Source organism: Pteropus vampyrus, unplaced genomic scaffold (assembly GCF_000151845.1).
Source record: "Pteropus vampyrus isolate Shadow unplaced genomic scaffold, Pvam_2.0 Scaffold528, whole genome shotgun sequence".
Taxonomy (NCBI): Eukaryota; Metazoa; Chordata; class Mammalia; order Chiroptera; family Pteropodidae; genus Pteropus; species Pteropus vampyrus.
Window position 1 is genome coordinate 1,425,078 of NW_011889309.1, and position 23,618 is coordinate 1,448,695.

Consider the following 23,618-nt stretch of genomic DNA (forward strand, 5'->3'; position numbering starts at 1 on the left):
AGGGCAGGAAAGGAAGGACAGAATGCACCTTTGCATTCTTCTCCATAGTTACTAAGGTCTCACTAGAAGGCATCTAGAAAGGAAAAATGATTATGACTTGTCTTTCATTTATAGGTTATCAGAAATTATATTTTAGCCAAGAGAAGCCCTCAGGTGATGGTAAAAACAAAAGGATTATGCTTGGTAGTTCTCACTGAGAAACAGTGTCCTTAAAAACCCATAATGGGCCATGGTGATTAAAGCTGAATGGAAAGGACACTGGCTAAGCACAGAGCCGAAAAGTACCAAGGTGAATCAACTGAATACACAGGGTGTGGCCATAAGTAATTGCTGATCTTTGCCAAAGCTGCTCAGCTTCCAAATACATACACATCCCGAGGATTCCTCTGGCCCTTGCAACCATGTAGTAAGAAGCGGGAGACCAAAAATACCAATAATTCATCTACATTGGTAAACTGGCTCTGCTCACACTTAGGTTCCTCCATAAGGGATGTGAAGGTAATGTTTTGGCTAAACAACTTGCTAAGAAAAAGAAATGTTTTAAGATTCCTTTGAACAAAGCCATTCAAAACTCATAAATCCAATCCTATACAGGTTTCATAGGATTATGCCAGATCAGTATTCTTGACGTGGCAAGTTTTAACCTTGAAATATAAATCCTACTCAGGCTTCCTCCCAATCACTTACCTTTCCTTCAAATTTGGATTAAAGGAGGAAAATACACACATTTATATTACATGCACATGTATACACAAACACTAAAAAAGAATATTAATGTTAATGGCAAATTCAAATAAATGGTAGGCAAAAGCAGTGTGTTTAAGGTGGCGGATAGGAAAAGCACAATAGAAATTCGACAAGTGGTCCCAGTAGAGCTCAGACTTCTCTACCTGGCTCTCTCCAATTAATTTTCAGAGCCTCAATTTGCCCTCAGGACTAACAAAGGTACATCTACACCAAGAAAGCCATGATATTTAACTAATAGAGCCTTCCAAGTGCTACATGTTGCTCTCTAGCTGGGATGCAGATTGAGAGTGCCAGGAGAATATATTTTTCCTTAGCCATGGAAAGTGAAACAGTAGCTACAAAGGTTAAGCCTCTTAAAGAGGAGGGAGGAACCAGGGGGAGGTCACTCAAAAGACATGCAGTCTACACAAGCAGAGGGCAGAGCAGAAAACATGAGGAGCCCCACCTGTGTTCCAGAAGCTCTCTTACCTGCTTGTTGGGGTGAGACCTGTCAAAGCCCAGGAGAAGATTGGAGGCCTTACTATGCAAAAGGAGATCAGCTGCCCGGAATGGGATGGAAAAGCCTTGAATAGTGTTGCAGAAGTCAAACGTGATCCAGAGGTACTGGGCATAAGCATCTGTAAAGATGTACTGCAAGAGAAAAGAGATGAGCTTAGAACATGATCTGGCCAGCGCCACCCAACACCCCTCAAACAATGTTTGAGCACACACAAATGCAGGGGCTAACCAGCACCAACCCAGTGCCAAGGATTTGCAGGACTTCCACATGGCATTCTCACTGTCTCCTGGCAATGAAGAGATGCCAGTGCACACCAAACAAGGCTCAGTGAAGGAAGGGGTGCAGGATGGGCTGGCAGGGTGTCACACAGTGCTCTCATTTAGCTAAGTAATGAAGCTGGTCAAGGCTTTCTATTTTTTCTTTCAAATGACAGCCATTCTCACTCCCTGGTGAATCACTTGGTCACAATCAGAGGGTGGCTACTAGAAACTGGGACAGAAAAGTCCTGCTCTTCAGACTGGCTGCACACAGATTGGACGGCTGTCTATCCTCTTGCATGCCTTTCCAGGAAAATCCCTAAAATCACACCCAATTACAAAAATTAGATTCACTCTCTTGCCACCAGGCCAGGTGACAGGGCAGCACTGGGGCTGGCTGACTCTCTCTGGGACACAGCAGGAAGTAGTTCCGGTAAGCAAGGGCCTCACCTTATTTTGCTTCCACACAACCGAGTGACTTAGAACAAGTTTGGCTAGAGAATGACTGCCAGTCTAAAGAGTTTTTGAGGAGAAAGGATTCAATTTAACAAATATGTATTTGAATATTCACCATAGACCAGACGTTGGGAGTGCCAGAGTGAAGGATGCTTACAGAGTGCCAGGATCCTTCCTCTTAAGTAGATTAAAATCTAATATGGGAGAAAGACAGGTCCATAGCTAACTATATGTAAAGGGAAAATGAGATTAAATGAGAAACGATGGACAGTCCTACGAAAGCGCAGACTACAGGTTATAGTTTTTTAGATCAGAAATGATTCCAGGTATGATTTAGGCCTTGAAGGACAGGCAAGACTTCCTTAGGGAAAGAACATTCCAAGACTAGGGCAATGAGAGTTTGGGAACGAAGGAGGGAAAAAAAATATAGCATAGGTCTAATGACAGCTCTTGAAGGCTGAGGGGAATGATTAAAAAATAAGGCTGGAAAGCACATATGACAACAGACCTTGAATGCACACAAGAGATCTGAATGACAGCCCCTGTTCTCAGATGAACAAGGGTGGCTAAGGGAATATGTGAACCAGAAACTAGAGACAGGGGGAACCAACTCTACCATCAACCAGTCACTGAAATCCTAGAAATCAACAATCCAAAGGAATCAGTCCAAAACACTTTTCCTAACTGATTCCACCTGATCCAGATCAATCTTCAGCTCTGATTCTCTCAGCACTAATAGCTTCTGCGAGCACTAATACTTATGCACTTGTTCACATGTTGCTTTCATATGTTCTTGCTCCTTTTCTTTTGCACTCTCTAGACTCTAAACTTCCCAGAAAGATGTTTTATGTGTTCTTTCTCTTGTGTTTTCTCCACAACATCTAATGTAAAACTCCCATCTCTGTAGAAGCCTGATTAAAACTAACTCTAAAGGGTAGTCAATGTTTTGAAAGCAAAAACTACTCAAAGCAAGTGCAACGTTATAAAAACAATTAAGAAAACCATTATGATTTTTGGCATAAAAGTGATCCCTAGAAATAATTTAGCCCATTCTCCTGCTCTGAAACCATGTTGGTTACTGGAGAAGGGAGTGTTCTAAGTTTGAAAAGAAATCTATTGCATGGCTTCCTGCAGTTTCATATTTTAGAATCTAAAAATCATGTACCCAGTCATAGAACTTATTATTGTTTATGATAATAGCTAACACTTTTCAAGAGCCCTTACTATGTACCAGGCACTGAGCTAAAAGTTGTAAGCCTTATCTCATTTAGTCCTTTTAGCACTCACAGCAACTCAATGCCTTAGACATTATTACCTCTTCTTTTACTAATGAGGACACTGTCGCTTAGAGAGATTATCTGCCCAAGAAGACCCAGGAGTAGGCAGCATGTGCATCAATGTATGGCTGATTCAGAGCCCATCTTTTAACACTTCATCAATCCTTACTTCTTTTCTTCCAATAAAAGGCAATATTTCCTGAATTTAATTCATATACCTCCTCTTAATTCACTCCTTAAGCTTTTACTGGAAACTCTCTTCCCTTGCTTTCTGCAATAGGGTCTCATCTCCACTCTCCATCCCCCAGCTCTGACCATCTCTGTCCTTGACTCTCTTGCTGGCTCCTTTCTCTTGGCCCACTCCCTACCCTCACATAACCTCATCACTCTTCTATCCTTGGCTGCTAACTTGGTTTATCCTTCCACACAAATTCAACTATGGCTTCCAAGAAAAAGCATTCCCTGACTTTCATATCTATGGTCTAATCTTGACTTCTCACTGAGATTCTTGTGTCATTACCTTTTTCTTAGGATCGCCACTGTTATGCCAAGATATTTCACTATATCCAAAACTGAACTCTTCAACACCTTCCCACCAAAACCCAATTCTCCCTCCTCATGTCCCAAGTTCTTCTCCCAGGCCCATTACTCACAGTTAACATTGGGGTTTTACACATTGCCCTCCTTTGGCCCCCACTCTTATCAGCCACCTACGCTGTTATGTTTTCCTTTAAAATATTTTTCACAATCTGTGCCTTCCTTCTTATTCCTACTGCTACTAGCCTGGCCCATGTCCTTTCTAGAGATTATAAGCAAAACTGGGCATTGGGTGTTATTCATCCTCATGTCTTTTAGGGTCTAGCAGGGTGTGAAATATTTAGAGGGTGATATTAGGTTTGGTTGAGTGAGTAGGCACCTTCGTGCCTATAATACTACAATGGTTCCCTTTCCGACCCTTCTCTAGTCTTTCCCTTCAGTCTATCCTACATATTTCCAGAAGACACATTTCCCTGGGACAGTATTCACAGCAACTCTCCTACTCAGAGATTCTTCCGGCTCTCTACACATTTTGTCTTCAAGGCAAATTGTAAACTCCTCCACCTTCAGACAGGGGCCTGACTGATATCAGGAAGCACCTCAGTGCAAATCTTCCACCCCTGAGAAGCAAATCTCCTCACTACCTGCACAGAAACCACATATTAGCACCTCGAAGTCTCTGCCCACGTCTTTCTCCTCCTGGAGGGCTCCCACCAACTCTGCTTTAGCCACTGAAATCATGCCTATGCTTGAAGCTTCATTTCTAATTCTAAATACCCCATGGAGACTTTACTTCTCTGCTGCAACCTCATTCAATTAGCCCAGCCCTTATTACTCGCAGCTTCCATTCATCATTTAGGCATGTGTTGCTTTGTGTTGTTATATAACCATGTCACATATGCACATGTTAGGAAGGCACAGAATGTCCTACTCTGCTTTTAAGTCCCTATATTTGCCTATTCAAGACCAACCCCATAGATTTCCCAGGGCAGACTTACTAGGTGTTTTCTAAACTATGCGATTTCAGGAGTGTCCTCACATACCCCAGCTCTCCAACCCCGTTTGTAAACACAGAATATTCCAGAAGAGCTTCATCCATTAGCTTAAAGTTTCTTCTTAAAATGTAAATACCTCTGGAAAGATAAAATTAGCAACAGAATTTATCTCCATGTTAGCATAAGAGACTCTCTCCAGTTTTGAGTGCAGAAACTACAAGCACGATGAAAGGATGAAGGGTAGAAGAAACATATGTCTAGGAAGTGGGAACCAACTGAAAGAAAAAGAGCTGTTTTATCATTTTACATAGGACCAACGCTTCCTGGAAAAAGGAAAGACCAGCTCTCACTTCTGCTGAGGTCATGAAGCCTAACTGCACATTCAGCGACCTTTTTAAGAGAGCCCAGACATATTTAGACACTGCCTGAGTGATCTTGGGTCTGCTATGAGTCTAGTGAAACTGCCACGTGTGTAGCTAGAGCTGCACACTGGTTCAGGAGGCAGCACACAGGATGGAGAAGAAGGAAGTTGGACTTCAAGCTAATGCAAAAATAGACCCACACACTCATACGACCCACGACCACTCCATCCCCTGTAACCATACCATCACCATAGCAAGGCAGAGCCAGTAGACCAGAGCTGGTCGCCTAACTAGCATCTACTCTTCCCTTCCACGGGCACATACCCCCTGCGATTTCCATGTGGTTCTTTCGTGATATCATAACCTTTCAGAGCAGATGCTAACAGTCATTTCAACCATTTCAAATCATGCTCCTTGATAGCTCACTTAACATTTTATAGGTGATGTGCCTGGGCCCAGTGCCTTGGCATAGATAATGAGGCACCCAGCCTTATGTAATTTTTCTCACAAAGTGGTAAGTTTGGTGGAGCAAACTACCTTCCAAGGAACAAAGGCAAAAGTAACAAAAGTAATCACCACAATAAGAGTCATCATTTCCTTCCCGAAAAGTCTAGAGCTAACAGCTTTCTCTGGGGACTTAGAAGCTCAGCAGAGAAAGCTCCATCCCTAAGCTCCATCCCTAAGCTCACTCAGCCTGCTCCAGGCCCAGGTCCTACTGTCACTAAGTTCTCCAAAAAGGCAACTCCTTTTCACTTTCTCCATCAACTCTAAAGCATATCCAACTCAACCAGGAGAAACCTGAGATGCACAGCTCTTCAAGGCAGACAGCACAATGGGCTGCTCCCATTTTACCTCACAGCACCTAATACTCTTTCACTGCAAGCATCCCTGTCTTTCTCTATGGCCCTGCCCTGCTCCTTCTCCATACCTAATGCTCAAAAAGCTCCCTACCCTCTCCCTGCACTAAACCTCCCCCTAAAAGTTCATAACATAATCTTTTCTGATGATTCAGGCATATGGCTTTAGCGGCTGCTTACCACAAACTATGACAAGCAGGAAGAAAGATGAACTCTGTTTACAGACATCTGTACCCTATGGTCGGAGGTGCAGAAAGGAAGTGGGTGGGGGTGGGGGGTGCTGAAAAGGAAGATTCCAAAAAGACAATGGGTGTTTTCAAGGCCACAACTTAAATAAGTGTTAGCTCTGGGACAATGTGTAAAACTAATGACAGTAATAATAGATAGGTACAAGCTGACAGAGTGAGTAATCCAGGTGTTATTTGATTCTTGGGAGTCAGGGGGCACACAGTTCTATCCATGGGGAGATGGGGTTCTCTTGCAGAAACAAGGCCAGGCCAGCTAGTTGGGAAAACAAATCGGGAGGCACAGCAGGAATTGCTGCCTTTATTTCATTTTCTATACCTGTATAGGTTGGAGGGAGAAGGGTGCATGAATGTACAAGCATGCACACACACTTGCACAAATGCATGAGCACTGGTGATGCAATGAAACCAAGAGTTTAGCAGCCCAGTGCAAGACCTGCAAGGTAAATCTCAGGAGACTGATAACATTTTTGCGACTTGTGAGTCAAGCAACTTATTAGTTGGCAGATAGATTTTCTGTGCTGTAACTTGCCATTGTTTATCTATGAAGGCAGTCTGGCCAGTACCTGGCCTACTTGATTATGTACAATTCCACCCTGAGAATTGTCAGCTCCACCTCCCAGCCCCCAAGGGCAGCCATCATCCGAAAATACAGCCCCATGAAGTCACAAGGGGACAGCTGCTTCCTTACACGCTTGTTGTCTGCAGGACTGTGGTAGAACTGGGCGATCACAGCTTCACTGCCATTTCTCACACCAAAGTTTAACTTTGCTGAAATTTTCTGGAATGACTTTCCATAGTCGTAAGACACGTACACCTGGAATGTGGAGGAAAGGGAAAAAAAAGAAAAGAGTTGGTGAGAAATGTGGTAGAAAGAGCTCTCACTTTCAAACATTCTGCCCTAGATCCTGAATGTGGTTCCCAATAGATCCCTAGATATGAAAAAGATAATCCATAAAGGAGAAGCAGGGATCCTCTCTGTCTGTCCTCAAGCACATAGGGGCAGAAAGCATGGGAGCCTTGCAGCCTGGAATACACAGGCCTCTTGTCTGAGGCCAAGAAAAATCTCTGGAAGGGGAGACACCTGGATGAAAACAATGATAACCTCCTCCCCATGGCTGGGTTAAGTGCTGAACAGATTACATCCAGAGGCAGAGAAAATGTTGTTGTGTGAGGAGAAGGGATTGAGAATGTTTGCTATCTGTTGAAATGCCCTCCAAAGGTAATCTAATACCTCATCCCTCTGCTAGGAAGTTCTGTTCCTATAGCATGCCAGAAGATTTAAAAAAAAAAAAAAAAAAAAAAAAGCCTCGTGGGTCTCCACAGAGCAGCCCAAGAGATGGAAAAGAAAGAATGCTAAAAGATTGAGTATGCAAAGAGGTTAAATACATGGCTACCTGAGCCTCTTTCCCAGCACTCCTGTTTTCTGATTCTATACTCTGGGAGACTGAGCATGCAGCACAGCAGCAGGACCCATGCACAGGCCAATAGTCTCTCTCTCGGGCTTCTGGGTATTCAGCTATCCAGAGCCACTGTAATAAAACCTAAGAAGGACTGTCATCCACTGGGTGCTTACTAGGTACCAGATACTGTACTGCCTTCAAATATATGATCTCAAGTAGCTCTCACCACAACCCTGTGTGGCAAATGCAATTATGAAAATCATTGTCAGAGAAGACAACAGGGGCTAATGAGATTAGTTACCTGCCAAAGTAACACAGAAAGTAAGTTGTAGCATGGGATTCCTACCCAGGCTGCCTGCCTCCAAAGCCAAAATCCAAAAGCCATTACACCTCAGGTAATGAATAGAATGGAAATTGTCCGTGATTTTATACCTCAACTTTACTACCTGTGTGACATAAAATACAATTAATGTAATCAGTGGGTTGAAAACAAGCCTGAAAGAGGAATATAATATTAATGATAATCTAGTTAGAATTGGAGTAAGCATTAAAGTAGAAGAATAGGTGAATTCCAAGAAAAATGGGAACTACTACACTAATTCCAGAAGGTATATTGCCTCCACTGCCCACTGATTCAACAGCAAACATATTTTGAGGGTTTTATATGAGCCAGGTACTGTGCCGGACACCAGACATAAAAGACATGTCCTTTAGATACAATGTAAACATGTAAATGTTTATAAATAATGTCCACGTAAACAATGAACTACACAAGGTATGAGAGCACAGATGGGTCAAAATTTTTTAGAGGTCAAGGTCACAAGAGCACAGATAGAGCCTCTGCCAAAACCTGGCTCAGAGTAGAAGAAACTCTACCACAAACACACACATGTAACACAGCGTGTGTTCCTAACTCCCAAATACACAGTAAGTGGCTGCCACAAGAGCAATTTCATAAATGCAGCAGGTTGAGAGTTCACAGATAATTTGAGTGGGTTGAAAGACAGAGTAATACTTTCTTGCTTCCATTCTCCTGGCCAAGAATGGACATTAGGGGTTCCTCTCAGGGTCAGAGGTCACATGTAACAAACAAATGGCTTTTCGTAAAGGGAACTCAGGCCCCTTCCAGCTCCAGCATCTTATAAATTGATAATCGACTAGGAGTTACCTCCTCAGAGGTACAAAGTGATAATTAGTTCACATTAGCGTAATATTTTTCAATACACAATATTGTTTTGTATACATTATCTCTCTTCATCTTTAAAAGCTGAGTTACTCTCACTTTTGCCTCCTTTGGTGTACCTGGAACATAGCAGGTACTCAGTAAAGCTTTCTGAAATCAATAAATATCATTATAAACCACAAAGTAAATGAATGTGTTCTATAAATGAATAAAAGAGAGTGAAATGAATCAGTAAGTGACTGAGTGAATAGTTTAAGAGATAATAAAAACTAAGACTCAGAGAAGTTAATGATTAGCCAAAGGTCATACTGCTAGTAAGTAACAAGACTACTGCGATGGGTTCCTGCAATTCCAAGTCTAGTTGTCTTTCCACTCTTACAAGTTAACCTTCTAGGAGAATGTTCTTTTCCACATACAGAGGTCAGACACTAAATCTACAGGCCAGGCATTGGAAGGAATGCTGGATGGCAAGCAGAAAAGACCAACATTAATAAAGTACAAGGCTTTCTGAGATTCTTGGCCATACTCTCTCCATTTTGCACTTAGAGGTACAACAACCCTCACCACCAAAAACTCTTCCTTAATTCTCACCCATAAACAAAACCCATCTCTTTGGATCTTATGCTTGACAGAAGTTAAGAGTAAGCCCTATACCTAAGGGCTCTCAAATTGCTCATCAACCTCCCTTCCCTTCTCTGGGTTGAATGATTCCAACATAATATTTTTATCCTATCTTCATAATTCTTATTTCTATTTGATTAACATAGACTCTAAGCTCTAAAGAGTGAAGACCAAGCTAAGGGCTATGCACGCACTTTCATCCACAGTGAAGAGCCCAGAAAAGGCTTCTCTCTGTAGTGTCCAGATAACATCAAGGAGGCTGACTGCCTCATGGGCTCCACACTGCACCCCGACTGGTATATTCTGGTTTGTTTTTCTTTATGGCAGCACTAGGCTGCTGACTCACTCAGTGCCCACTAGGTCCTGCAGGTGAATCTGGGCAAGCACTGTGTTCTTGATCAACTTTGCCTTCTAGTTTGTTTTTCATCCAGACACAGGGCTCTGCATTAATTAGTTCTCTCTGACCTCCATATGACACTACTCCCTAAAGAACAAAACAAAAGGGGGAGGGCAGTACTAAACTGCCAAAAGTTGCTAGTTAGATAACTGTCTCACCTGTAAAGACAATCCTTCATATGAATGGTTTTAAATTATTTTCCCTGAACTTCAAAATCATGTAATAATAGTGAAGAGGAGGAGGAAGAGGGAAAGGAGGAGAGGGGAAGAGGAGAAAAGAAGTGAAAAGTGAGGAGGAGAAGAAGAGTTAAAATGCAGAGAAAACGTTTCCTATCTAGCACTGTTCTAAATACTTTTATCAGTGCTTCTCAAACTGTAAAATGCCTACAAATCACCCCACAGGACACTGTTCAATGCAGATTCTGATCCAGGAAGTCTGGGGTGAGACCAGAGATTCTGCATTTCTAACTGGCTCCTAGAAAAATACCCATAGCTGCTGATCCACAGGCCATACTTCAAGAAGTAAAGTTTTTTTTACAAGTACTGTTTCACTGACAAATGAGAAAATCAAGGGAAGGTTAACGACTTGGCCCAAGGCCAGACAGCTAATGAATGGCAGAGCCAGGATTCAAACTTGGGCACTTTGACTTCAGAGTCAGCACTCAGCTAGATACCAGGTCCCCTGGGCTAACAAGTTCTTCACTGTAAGCAAGTATAATGTGACTTTAAATAATGTCATTTCCTTCAGTGTTGTCTCATTATTACATTGATGAGATACTTTGGACCTTAACTCTTGTTCATATCCATTAGCCTATACTAAAATCAGTTTCATTATACATTTTTAAGGGCTTGCTATCCTGTCCCTGCTCCCCAGTCAATCTCAGTGGCACCAACCATAACATCACACCACACTGGGTACAAGGGCAGCAAGTCCTACCATTCCCAACATCTCCTCTGGTTGACTCTGATCTTGTGATGAGCACTATGTCTGGAGAACTCTGGCCAATTATGTTGCACCTGAGTACTTCCTAAAATAGGAGAGGGCAGAAACAAAGGAGTAGGAAGAGTCAAGATAAATAGTTTCCTGCACCTACCTGACCCATCACAGAGAAAGAGGGGTCCTGCAGGAGCCGTTCGTCATGGGAGCTCACTTGCTACCGGTTCTCAGTGACAGTATTCATTTCTTTCTGGTTTAATGGCACACTTTCTGGAATTCCAGCTCCCAGGTCCATCCCTTTTTTATATATTGAATATGAAATCACTTGGCCATTTTCCAACACTCATAGTTCCTTATTGGTATAGGCTCTTTCCCTACTGTATTACTGACAGGGCCTTACAATCCAGTCTTCTTTAAAGAAAATTTAGAATGTTACTACTCTGGCACCACCAACTCCTACTTCTGAGTCATAATTTATTTTTGCATTAGTTTTTCACATCAGAACATTTTAGTTTCATCTGCCAATTCTTTAATGTAGCTTGTATATAAGGGGGAAATCTGTCATCCTTATTTATTACCTCCAAGCATTGTTTCCTTTCCCTTTAATCTTATCATATATTTCATTCCAGGATAATGTATCATTTCAAATGTTTAATGGGTTCTTAGTAGCTATGCCCAAATAGTTGGACAAAGGGAGATTAGGTTTGGGTAGACTGGCAACACCACAGTGACCAACAATCCTGGTTGATCCAGAACTGAGGACACTCCCAGGATGTGGGACTTACAGTGCTGAAACCCAGGCTTGGTCACCTAGCAACACTACATCCTCACACGCCAAGTATGTGATTGGGTCTTAATTCTCATTAGTTACAGCTCTCCCACAGGAATGCTGAGGAACCTCATGCATATCACCTAATGTCTCTAGTGTCCTTTTGTCCAGCAAAACCAAAAAACAATGGTTAAGGGCTTTATTTATTGCATAAAGAAAATATTTTCTGAATAAATAATTTTTTTTTAAATGCATAAAAACTCTAAGGAGGATTTTTTTCAATACAGTAAGGCATAGAGCCATCTCCTATGCTCAAAACAGATGCCTATAGGCAGTGACAATGCTGAATATATACACAGGTGCCTACAGACTCTCACAGGGCCAACAGGCATCCATATGCTGCTGTCTGTGCTTGCAAACACTGATTTATAAATTGGCCAAAGCCATTACCCCACAGAAGCCTAGCTCTGTTCCAGATCACTACACTCAAATGGGCTGTCAGGTACAGTAAGTGGTTTCCCACTTGTCACTGCTCAGCACCCACCCTAGGCAAAGCTATGCATCATTATAGCCAGCCCTTTTTCTGCCCTCCCTGTCTGTGGCTCCCTGATTCAGCTCACAGAAAATATCCTTGGTGCTCTCTCCAGTCACCTACCCTAGAGCATAGCCAACTCAAATAGTGGCTACAGAGCGGGCCTTCACAGAAAACAAACCTACACTCAAGAATTACAATTGTGCTCTTAGGCGGATGTGACAGTGCTAGAAAATTCAGAGATTTCCTCTAGCCAGAGCACAGAGTAGCCAAAGCTCCATAGCACGTTTTCTGTCCACAGTGTCACCCTGTCACCATGTCAGACCTTAACCCAAGGCCGGGGCTATTCTTCCCCACAACAGGAAGTCTGGATCAAAGGCCGGAGACTTAGGACTGAAAGGCCAGCTCTCCCTCCTCATATATGTGTGACTTGGCTTACACAATGTTTGTAAAACTACACATTAGCTGCCAACTTGTAAGACTCAGCAGTTTTCACATAAAAAGTCCAGATCTCTGAGTTTCTCTCAAAAAATCAGATCTGGCCACACTGGACCCTGCTTCCTGCATGGTATCCAGAGCTGAGACTCAATGAACAATGGCCCCCTTGGAAGCATTTATTCTCTAGTTCACCAAAGTCCTTTCCTCTTCTTAGTATCTCTCAGACACTGAGACCAAGTATCAATCAGCATGTTCAAATTAAAATACAAGTGAACGTTTCTTGAACTTGTATCTCTTTCAAAAGTGAGAAAATTACATATTGTCCCAGAGGGCTATTTACTTCAAGAAAAATGGGAGAGACCATTATTCTTTGTATAGGTAAAGAATGTTGTAAACTTGGAGACAGTTTCATTCTTGCCCGTTACCACCTGGCTTCTCATAGGTCTTTGAATTTGTGACCTTTGGCTTTATGTCTTTGAAGCACCCAACCTATTAAAATACCTCATGTATAAGACGACTGTAAAATTAAGAATATGAGTGAATCCAGTTCGACAACTCAGAAATCAGCATAGGGAAAGACCAGTGAGAGTCCACAGGGCTCTGCTACAGACACGCAGCTCTGCCTAAGAATGTACTTCTGGCATTTTGTTGAGCAGATATGACTATCCAGATCAAATCCTATCACTTCACAAAAGTAATCGCACATCACATGAATTGATTTACAATTGACTGCACAACGCTGTATTCGGTAAACAAAAGATATTTATTATTTTCTAGATTCACTTCTGTGTCATATTATTAATCCCACCCATTCCCCACTTACCCACTATTTCTTCCAGAATGATAACCCCAGAATATCACAAAAGGACATATTGGCAGCACACAGGAGTGCAAGTGGAAACACCAATACTTACATCACTGCTCTTGGGCCTTGCCAATGCCAGGCTGTCTCGGGCTAAAGCCACGATCACGTTGCTTTTCTCTCCCGCCCAGTGTACCACCATCTGATTGTGGGAATCATTCAGACTAACCTGAAAGGAAGAAAACCAATGCAAGAATTAAGACTCATGGAGAGTGATGGTCATAAATATTCCAAAGCAGGACTCTCTCTCTACCTTCGTCATTCAGAAATGACTAAGATTCTTAGATCTGGAGCACCCAGGTGGCCTATTTTTCCCCAACATTCAACTTCCCCAAGAAGAAACACTGGTCCTCTGCCCTTATATATTTGAAACATAACGAAATTGCAAAGAAAATCCTCTCAGGCTCCCATTGGCATAACCGATTACTTTGCTTGTTTTTGTCCTTTGTGAAACCAATCTCTGGTTACTCTCATCCTTACTCCATACATGGGACATGCACTCCAAAGGCTGAAACCAAAACATCTACCTTATTCAAAAAGTACACAGGAAAGTACACATACTTTCAAACCGCAGTTCAAACTAGTGCTGTCTCTGGCCTATAGGTGACATTGCTCATCCTTAGCTCATAACAAGGAAGAAGGGGAAAACATCACAGTGCAGTTTTATTTAGTTAGTTTTGAAGTGTCTCAAGTAAGGAAGTATTTCCCAAGACTCCACAGAAATGACCTTTGGATTATAGCTAGCAGTAGTTCCCAGGCTTCTGAATTTTATAAACCAGTAAAATGAAAATAAGTTAGTAAAGCTAACAAGATTGGTTGGCCACTTCTATTTTGCCAGGTAACGACAGAAACAAAACAAGCCACTGTGTCAGAGCTTGACTCATCTGCTCTCTGAATCCGTTTCCTCTGCTTCCTGAGAACACAGATTCTGCAGCCCAGGTGGCCTTGCAGGGAGGTGTGGCCCCAGGGCTGAGTTCCAGCCAGTGGAATGTGAGAGAAGGTGTCCATGCCACTAGCCCCAGTCCCCATACAGCCTTCTGTTTTCTTTCTGCAGGCTGCATTCAAGATCTTGGAGTCCCAGAGGAGAGCAGAACCACAGGACAGAGGGAACCCATGTTCCCAAGGAGAGAGCCCTCTGCTAATCAGTACCACCCACTTTGAAATTCTCATATTTGGGAAATGTATTTATACCACTGAACTTCTGGGATTCACCTGTTATGTATCTAACCCTCCTGAGCGATATGACCACCATCTATAATCACCATCATTGTTTAAAGTAAAAACATTTTAATACCAAAACCTGAGGAAAGATACAATCACAGAATAAAGAACAGTTCTTTTAGATAGTCCTTGTTTTATGAAAAATTACATTACTTTTGTTTTTCCTATTTTACATTGATGACAGTTCAAAGGCTGGCATTTTAGAACACCTGAGCCATACATTGCATCCCTCTGTGTGAAGAGCAAACCAAGGACCACACTAACAAACATTCTGAGAGCTGATGTTAGAAAGGCCCCGAAAACTAGGAGCACGTGATCTCGCTCTTGCTAAGAAAATGTCTGGGGGAAGCCTATTCTGCTGGCCTTTTCAACCTCGCTGTTTCAGACACCTGTAGAAGGAAGTCTGGCTTCTAGGCTCTGAGCAGCCTCTGCGAAGTCCAGCCAATACATTTCCCCAGCCATCCCTCCCCCCGCCCCTCCCCCCCACACACACACACACTCACTTGGACTGATGCAAACAGATAAGCCCCAGCTGATCTGCCCTCTGAGCTGTCTTCCTACCAAGGCTCTGCAGCAGAAACCCTCCCCTCCCCTGCCCCGAGGGCCTTTCTCCTATTTTCCCTTCTCACTGGTCCACCCCTGACGTTCCCCACCCACTTCTTGAGATGCTCTCAGATGTCACCAGGGAGAAGGGAAACACCTGTGCCACAAACTTGGCAGACAGAATGACAAAGGAGCTAATCCTTTACTACTCTGCTTTGGGTCTTAAGCACCTGCATCTAATTTGATCCACATTCAAATTCTTTTGGAAAATATTTAAAAAGACCTTTTTAAAGTAAAAGACCCTTGATATTTTTTAGGAAAATATGTCAATTCCAAACTGTTCCTTCTCATTCCCAGAGAGATAAGTCTAGGCACGCATCAACCAAGAAGTGTAAATAAAAAATAGAAATAAGTCAATTATATAACCCCAGAATGCTACCAGGAGAAAGCAGCCAAGGGACTCTTCACCAGCCAGTAACAAACGCCTTACTTCAGCCTTTATTTTTCCCTTTCTCTCCTTCCAGCCCTCACCTCTAAAAAGGATCTGGAATCACTTGTGGATCAGAAGCCTACCAGCACGGGTGCTCTAGGAACTCAGGCTAAAAGTCTTCTTTCCAAAAACATCCTCACCCTTAGAACCAGAGGAGAATAAACAGAGAACTTGTACAAACATCAATACGATAAAAGATTTGGAACCTAGAGTAATCATCATCCAAGTTTACTGAGGTCTGAGATGAAAAAGCCCACCAGTATTTATTTTGGGCAACCTCAGAAGAGTCCCTCTGGCAGGTAACAATCAAATTACGCTGTGAACTGGTTACAAAGCCATCAGTGATCAGAGTGGGAAAGAGGTCTGAATACAACTTGCTGAAGTCATTCTACTTAAAGGACACAAGATTTATGAGGCTCCTTCGACCAATCCTAAAATAGGTGAAGGGGCGGAAGCAGCACAAAGGACAAGCATCAGAACATCTGAGGGCCTTTTTACAAAGGAAGCCTAAAAGGTGAGCTTGGTGAAACACTTTTTTAAAAAATTCCTTTTTTATTTTATTAGCTGTCCCTTTTATTCCTAACAGATTGTAAAAGGGCAGCCCAGTGGGGAGAAAAAAAATCCCTGGCAAGAAATGGTTTGTCCAAGGGCCACCAGGCAGCTCACACACACCGATCAGCTCCTCTACTTGGCAAGATGTCAGCATGGGCACATCCTGATCATGGGAGTGACTTCCTGGTGAGCCACTGCCTCTGGCTGAGCATGGCTGATCCTCAAAGCAGCTCAGGTGCCCGACCCCCAGAGCACAAAGCCCAGAGTCAGCCACAGGAAGCCACACACACAGAGGATAACGAGGGCTAGGGCTAGGACTAGGACTAGGATGATAGAGCCACCAGGCATGCAGGCAGGCAATTAGCTTGACGCAAAAGCATGCATTCTGTTCTCTGGCCTCATCTTCCTCCTATCTCCCCTCTCTCTCCACTTTCACCCTCCTCCAAAGAAGAATGAGGAAGAAGTAAAAGCTGGCTCTCCAAGGAAAGGGGCCAGGAAACCAGAGGCTGAGGGCAGCCCCCAGCCATCAAGAACACCTGCAGAACTTGACTAAATCGTCACACTTTATGGGTGGTTTCTGGTTTGTTTGAGTCCTTTTCCATCCCCAGGGACTTCTCCCTAGCCTTTCCCCATATTCTCCCCATGACCAGCCCTCTGGGGCAGCTGCAGGCTTCAAGATCACTCTCATCAGTCTGGCTCACTAAGGTTCCACAAGAGACAAGGTTGGGCACCCAGAAGACACTGATCTGGGATGGGGCAAGAGGGTGGGAGAGTGGCTTTTCCAGGAACACAAGCCTGTTGTGTAGTCGGTTATAACCACAACCCTGAGGCCTGAACAACTTTCGCTCCATCTCCAGTTCACAGGATGTAGCTAGAGCTTGATAAAGGAGACACAATTAATTGGAGCTACAAAAGCAGCAGGGAGAGGGCCCAATGCCACCCCTCAGAAGGCAAACAGAGAAAAATCACACACCACAGAAATCTCTGTACACAGAAACAGCACCATAAACAGCCACCAGGGGCTGGGAGGTGCTTCAGGCCTCTGCTAGGCTCACAGATTGGTGGTTAAGAGTCAAGATAACCTTCCAGAGGTCACCTGATCCAAATGATGACAGAATCGCCCAGACCTACTGATTCAGACTCCCTCTGACTGGAGCCAAGGAATCAATATTTTCAAAAGACATAGTGCACATGTCTCTAATTCAGTTTATTTGGGAAGTGATGAATCTCGTCCTTCTCCCTTCCTCCTGGCAGGACCTAGGACTTAAACAACAGTGGCTGGAAGACTCATTTTTGGGGGAGGGGCGTGGAGGAGGGGGCAGTGAATCGTCTTTGGGTATTTTGAGTAGGTGTTAAAATCCTAAGATCTACTAGTATATGCCACAATGTGGACGAACCTCAAAAACACTATGTTATTGAAAGAAGCCAGACATAAAAAGTCACATATTAGATACCTATGTGAAATGTACAGAACAGGTAAATCCATAGAGGTAGAAAAGAGATTGGAGGTTGCCAGTGGTTGGGGAGAGTAGGAAAAAGGGTTTTATTTTAGAGTGATGAAATGGCTTGAAACTAAATAGTTGGTGGTTGCACTGCATTGTGAACATGCTTAATGCTACTGAATTGTTCACTTCAAAATGGTTAAGTTTATGTTATGTGAATTTCATTTCAACTTTTTTTTAAAAGGCTCCATAACCAGTAAAGAACATTAACTTCTCAAGTGCTGATCCAATACCTAAGAGCTCCTACTCTAAGGAAGTGTTCCTTTCCTCTAATCTGGATCCTTCATGTACCCAAAATATGCAGCTAGAATGAGTCAGAGAGGAGGCAGGGCAAGGAGTGAGTCTCTAGCCAAAGCAACCCTTCAAAGTGCTGTCAGCAGCATCTGCAGAGACACAGCATCCACACAGGCCTCTGGATTCCTGGTCCCTGGCTGGAGAAATGGCCTCAGGGTTGGAGATAGCACTAGCATCCATTTCCAGCTCACAACAGTCATCACCACCCCTAAACTGACACACCTCACACCTCCGTCTGTGTTGTCTCTCAGCCCCCCAACACACCCTGGCATTCCAAAGAAGTTAAATGGATTTGCCTTATTATTCAGAGTGAGGGGAAAAATATGCTGCCACCCAAGCACCAAGCTCTGGGTTGTTATAAATAGAAGAGAGGATAAATTCATGTTGTATTAAAGGTTCTGATTGCTCATGCATTCACTTACAGATTACATATGCACTGAGGCCTACTAGGTGCCAGACACCCAGTAGGGCTCTTTAATCATTCCTTACCTGTCAAGAGCACACAGCCCTTCTGGGGGAAATTAGTGTTGCAAATCTGACTGGTAATACGAAATTTACAATAAAACCATAAACTATTAAGGCTTATTCAGGAAGAGGGTGGCCCTTAATGGAATGGGTCACATATCATCTCTATTCATTTCTTCTGCTATTACTTCTTTCGCATTGATCAAACCCAAAGATTAGGAATGCCCTTGACACCACTGTCTACAGTCCTCACCACTTCTGCAGAGCTTCTTTCCAGAACAGGACAGTCAGTCTGGTTTATTCTCTATCTCAATAGCAGTGACATACAAAGAAGCATTTTTAAAATTCTACAGTGAAGTATAAAACAAATACCCTGTCCTTCAAGTATGAGACAAAAGCAGCTGCTAAATCCCCTGAACTACAGGACAGGCCTGAGAAAACCAAAGACAGACTCCTGAGGTCCAAGAATAACAAGGTTTTCTCCAGCCATCCGTTTGCACAACCTAAATGCTAGGTATGAAAATCACTCCTCTGAGTCCCTGTTAAGACTGTGTTCTCACTATATTTAGTAAGCTCATTATCCTTTCTGGACTCTCCACCTCCGGAGAGCTGAAATCTAGAGCTCCGGGCACCAAGGCCCTGTTCACGGAATCTCTGCTCACTCATTAGACTTTTGTTTTCTCGAGACTTCGCACACAGAACTCATGAAGTACTTTGCTGATAAATTCAGGATGCCCATCTTACAGATGAGGGAGAATGACTTTGAGCTAAAAAACTTACCATTTCACTACAATCTCCTTAACTGGAGTCATGAGCTCTTTTTTTTTTTTTTTTTTGAGGGGGGAATGTATACATACATATATATGTATTTTCCTTTATCTTTACCAAAAGAATAATAATCCTATTTTTACTGGCTTATATTATCAGTCCACAGAGACCAATTGGCAAATAGAATTTATTCACCATTGACCTCTATATGGCACTTCCTCCTGGTGAACCTCACTTAGTCATTTAGCAAATAGCATATTTTGCTGTTCCATGAGGGCTCCCTATTAAAAAGAACCTTTGAAAAATCTTTGTCCTGAAAACAATCACCCCTTAATTTACCAGGTGGTGAATAAGAAAAATAAGAAAATATCAGAGCCAGAAGTAACTTCAAGGAACATCTAAGCCATCTTCCATATTTTGCAGATAAAGTTAAGCCCACAGAAAGAGTTAGAGCTGGTGTCCCATACACCCTCAAAACCCAGGGCCTAAGGCAGGGCACACAGGCAGAGAATATGGCAAGCCCCTCTCACCAGTGTTAACTGGCTGCTCAGTGCCCTGAGCCAGGACTAGCATTAAGTAAGGATTCATCTAGGAGCCCAAAGCTGTTTCTATGAGCTCTTTAAAGTTCCAGAACATCTTTTCTGGACTCTCCTCTTTGGCTCTGCAGCTTCACCATGAATAGCCCCCTACCTCCTTCACACAATAAATATTTATTGAATAATTACTATATATCAGATTCTAAGCTGGGTGTTAGGAAACAGCAGACTTTGGGGGAGGGAGGTATAATTGCATGTATGGGAGAGAGTGTGGCTGCACTGAGGATAAGACCTACAGCAAGAGCCAGGGAGGTGGGTGGGGGAAACGACTCAGGACAATTCATATTTGAAAAGTTAAAAGAAAATTAGTGCAGCCAGAAGAGCCAAAAAGAAGGTAGAATTATATGAGATCTTGAGGTTTTAAAAGGAGAAAATAAAGTTCACAGTCAAAAAGGCAGTGGATCCCAGGCTGAAAGCAAAGCTTTCACTGGAATATTTATGAGAGGCAAATATGTCACAGTAAATCAGAGGCTTGAGTTTGGATCTTGGTCTCTATGATTTACTGGCTGCATAACTCTGGCTACATCACTTCACCTTTCTGAGCCTCAAGATACTCATCTGTGAAATGAGAGTAATAATGATCCTTACCTTCCCGATTTTATAGGACTCGTAAGAATCAAATGTGATGTTATCCATAAACCTCAAAATGCTAAAACATTATTTCTTTTTGTTATTGGTATAGTCTTGATACTCAAATATGCTATTCTACACAAAATGGCACCATATAAAAAATTAACATGAGCATCACCAGGGTTGGAACACTGAGGTTGAAGAGCAAGCAATGGCATACATGAGACGATGAAACTGCATGCCTGAGTCAAGCTCAGAACTCATGGCCAAGTGTGGCACTTTGGCAGTCTTCCTCTCATACCATAGCCACGCTCAGAAAGTTGAAGAAACCCAACCTTCAGTTCTCAAGGCTCCAGCACAGTGGTGGCACTCATTTCTAGCACTTTCCTCACCCTAAAGGGAAAGCATTTAAACATTACATTCCAGAACCGAAGGCCTCAAATCTTACCAGTGGCTTCTTTACCACACTGTGAGGGAAAGCCAGTGGAGAAGAGAAGGCATATCAACCAAAGGTGTGGCCGATTTCTCAATAAAATGGTTGCCCCGAGCTCCTAGGAGGGGCAAGGCACCCTGCAGAAGACCCTCGTGCACCCCTCTACTAGCTTAACTCCTAGTTTAACTCTCACAACTCTTTGTTGATAACCCTTTCACCTCTATCCAACTCTCCACATCCATCACTTAATTCTTCTCCTGTAGATTCAAGGCCTTGTTCCTGCAGTAACAAGCAGCAGAACGCCTTGCCAAATTCAGCAAACCACGTGCCCAGTTAATTGTAGATTTTTTTTAACTGCTCAGTGAGAGAACTTCAGGGAACTAAATATATACAGATGAGGTAAGTTATAGGTACAGAATCTCATGTTACTCAATTAATTGAGCATAAGTTTAAACATTTCAAGTTTCTTCCAAACACTGCCATAGTTTCACAGGCTACTCACCCACCTCCACTCCGTCCCCACATCCTACCATCAGCAGGTTCCTCTTCTAAGATCCTTGGGCAGCCAGCACTAGTCCTTCTTCCCAGGTCCCAGGGGCAGACTCACATGGAACTGTCTTGCATGTGTCCCCTGGGCTAATAGAGAAACAGTGTCCTTAACTATCTGGGCTCCTGCTCCACATAAGGCTCATCTCATAGGCACCCCTGAGTCTGCTCAGTGACAGTCCTTAAACTAGCTTGTCTCCTAAGGTTGCTTTTAACCCTGGCCTTCTATGCTCAACTAGATCATCCCAGCTTTTTCCAATTTCTTCTGGGCACAGGGGTTTCCTAAGAGCTAAAAATTTCCTCATGACACTATTCAGCTCCCCAGCCCATCAAGGCAGAATGGATCGCACCTCAGTACCAACTAACATGAAAATCTCAATTCAGGACCCACTCATTAGCTCGAACCCATGTTTATTTCATATAAGAATCACTCTAGCCATCTGCCCCGCTCTGATCCATAGTTATTTGGGGAAAATGGGTTTCCACTCAACAGGCTGGTCTCTTTCCTAAATAAGAGTAGCAATGTTAGTTACCTTCTTCATTAAAAAAAAAAAAAAAAATGGAGATCACCAATAGCACATTGGCCCTTATAAGGCATAAAAAGCATTTGATACACATCCATCTTTTCATTGCTCTTATCTGCCACTCAGATTTGGGACATAATCACATCAGCCTGCCTTTCTGAGAATTCGTAGCTGTGTTTTTAATCTAATTCAGAGAACTGGAGATAAATCATCATGAAGGGTCCTGATTTTCCTAGCCAAGAGCCTGCAGTGGCAGCAACAGCAATGGCATCCTAAATAAAGGGAAGGGGGTTACATGCAGTGATGAAGACCACACGCCAGTGCTGTTTGTCTTCATGCCAGCCCAAAAGGTTGCAGGGATAAAAAACAGACCCAGCTACATGGAGGCAAGTCAACAAGAGCACAGGAGGCACAGAACAGTGATGGGAAGATGGCTTCACTGTTAAAGCACTGTTTACATCTTTCACGGCCAAATAGACCTGCAGGGTCTGCACACCACCACAGCAAAGGCCATACGAGAGGGCTGTTTGTGCAAACCATATCAGAAGTAAAGACACAGAGGTCAGACTTCATCGTCCAAGGCACCGATGGAAAGAGGCAACAGTGCAGAGGTATCCTCTAAGATGAACACTAAACCTGCCAGACCCTCCACAGCCCCCAGATGCATTCCTACCTAGGAAATAAAGGCCACTGTCTCCTACCACTCAGCTTGGCAGTCAGCAGCCACCAAAACCTGGGGTTTACACTACAGCCCTCAACTTCTGCTTTCTCTCCAGTTTGTGTTGAAAACAAATGCAGGCTTTTGCTGTAACCACAGCTTCTCCCCTGGTTAAAGTAGAGGCTGCCTACCATTGAGAAGAGGAGACCTCTCACAATCTGTGAAAGCTACACAGTCTAAAACAGTAGAGAGGGCCACATGTGGCTATTTAAACTTAAAGGGATTAAAGTTAAATGAAAGAAAATAAATTCAATTCTTCAGTGATACCAGCCATATTTCAAGTGCTCAACTGCCATATATTACTAGTGGACACACTGGACAGCACAAATAGAGAATAATTCCGTCATCGCAGAAAGATCTACCAAAGAGCGCTATATTAGATGTGTCATGAGGCCAGGAAGATAGGATCATTAGGCTCTTATCTAGTAGCAGTGATACAATCATGAGTGTTACCTTTGTTATTAACTACCTAATGGATAACAGAATTTGTAATTATTTTTAACTCACTATCATGATCCTGATCCTATTTTTATGAAACCCACCCCAAAGCATTCTTCATGTTGCAATAAAAAAAACAAAGGTCTCACAATAACATAGGGTGAAACCCAGATATTGCTCTTGATCAGCAGCCCACACTGCCTTCTCTGATTTATGTCATCACCAGCCACTTCAATGTAGAAAGCTGCCCATGCCACTTCTTCGAAGGCCCAAGGTTCACAAGTCGATAAACCAATAAATTAGGTAGAAATTAACTGTGGCTCATTTTAAACTGAGGGAAATCAATTTTTGCATCTATGTGGCTGTACTAAATATGTAATGTGCCGGTGGATTCCGGCATACCTAGAGAATGCATAGATAGGTTCTGTGCTCACCAACAAAAAGAATGCCTTCCCTCTGCCGCCTAGACCACTCCTGGAGAAATACTAATCCTCGAATACTCAAACCAAGGTAGAGTGAGCTCTCTTTTAGTTTCCACCACAACTAAATCTAAATGTCAATGTAACACCTCAGCTTTAATATGTT

At 43.0% G+C, this 23,618-nt stretch overlaps 1 protein-coding gene across 3 annotated transcripts in view; it reads right to left on the reverse strand.

Annotated features, from left to right (window-relative positions):
* The window catches only part of SORL1 (sortilin related receptor 1), a 153,128-nt gene that overhangs the window by 123,748 nt on the left and 5,762 nt on the right, over positions 1-23,618 (reverse strand). For all 3 annotated transcript variants that reach the window (XM_011383581.2, XM_011383582.2, XM_011383583.2), the window contains exons 2-4: positions 13,426-13,542; positions 6,924-7,049; positions 1,216-1,377 (exon numbers count right to left, since the gene is read on the reverse strand). In XM_011383581.2, the coding sequence (XP_011381883.1) occupies positions 1,216-1,377; positions 6,924-7,049; positions 13,426-13,542 (405 nt within the window). The remainder of the gene's footprint in view (positions 1-1,215; positions 1,378-6,923; positions 7,050-13,425; positions 13,543-23,618) is intronic.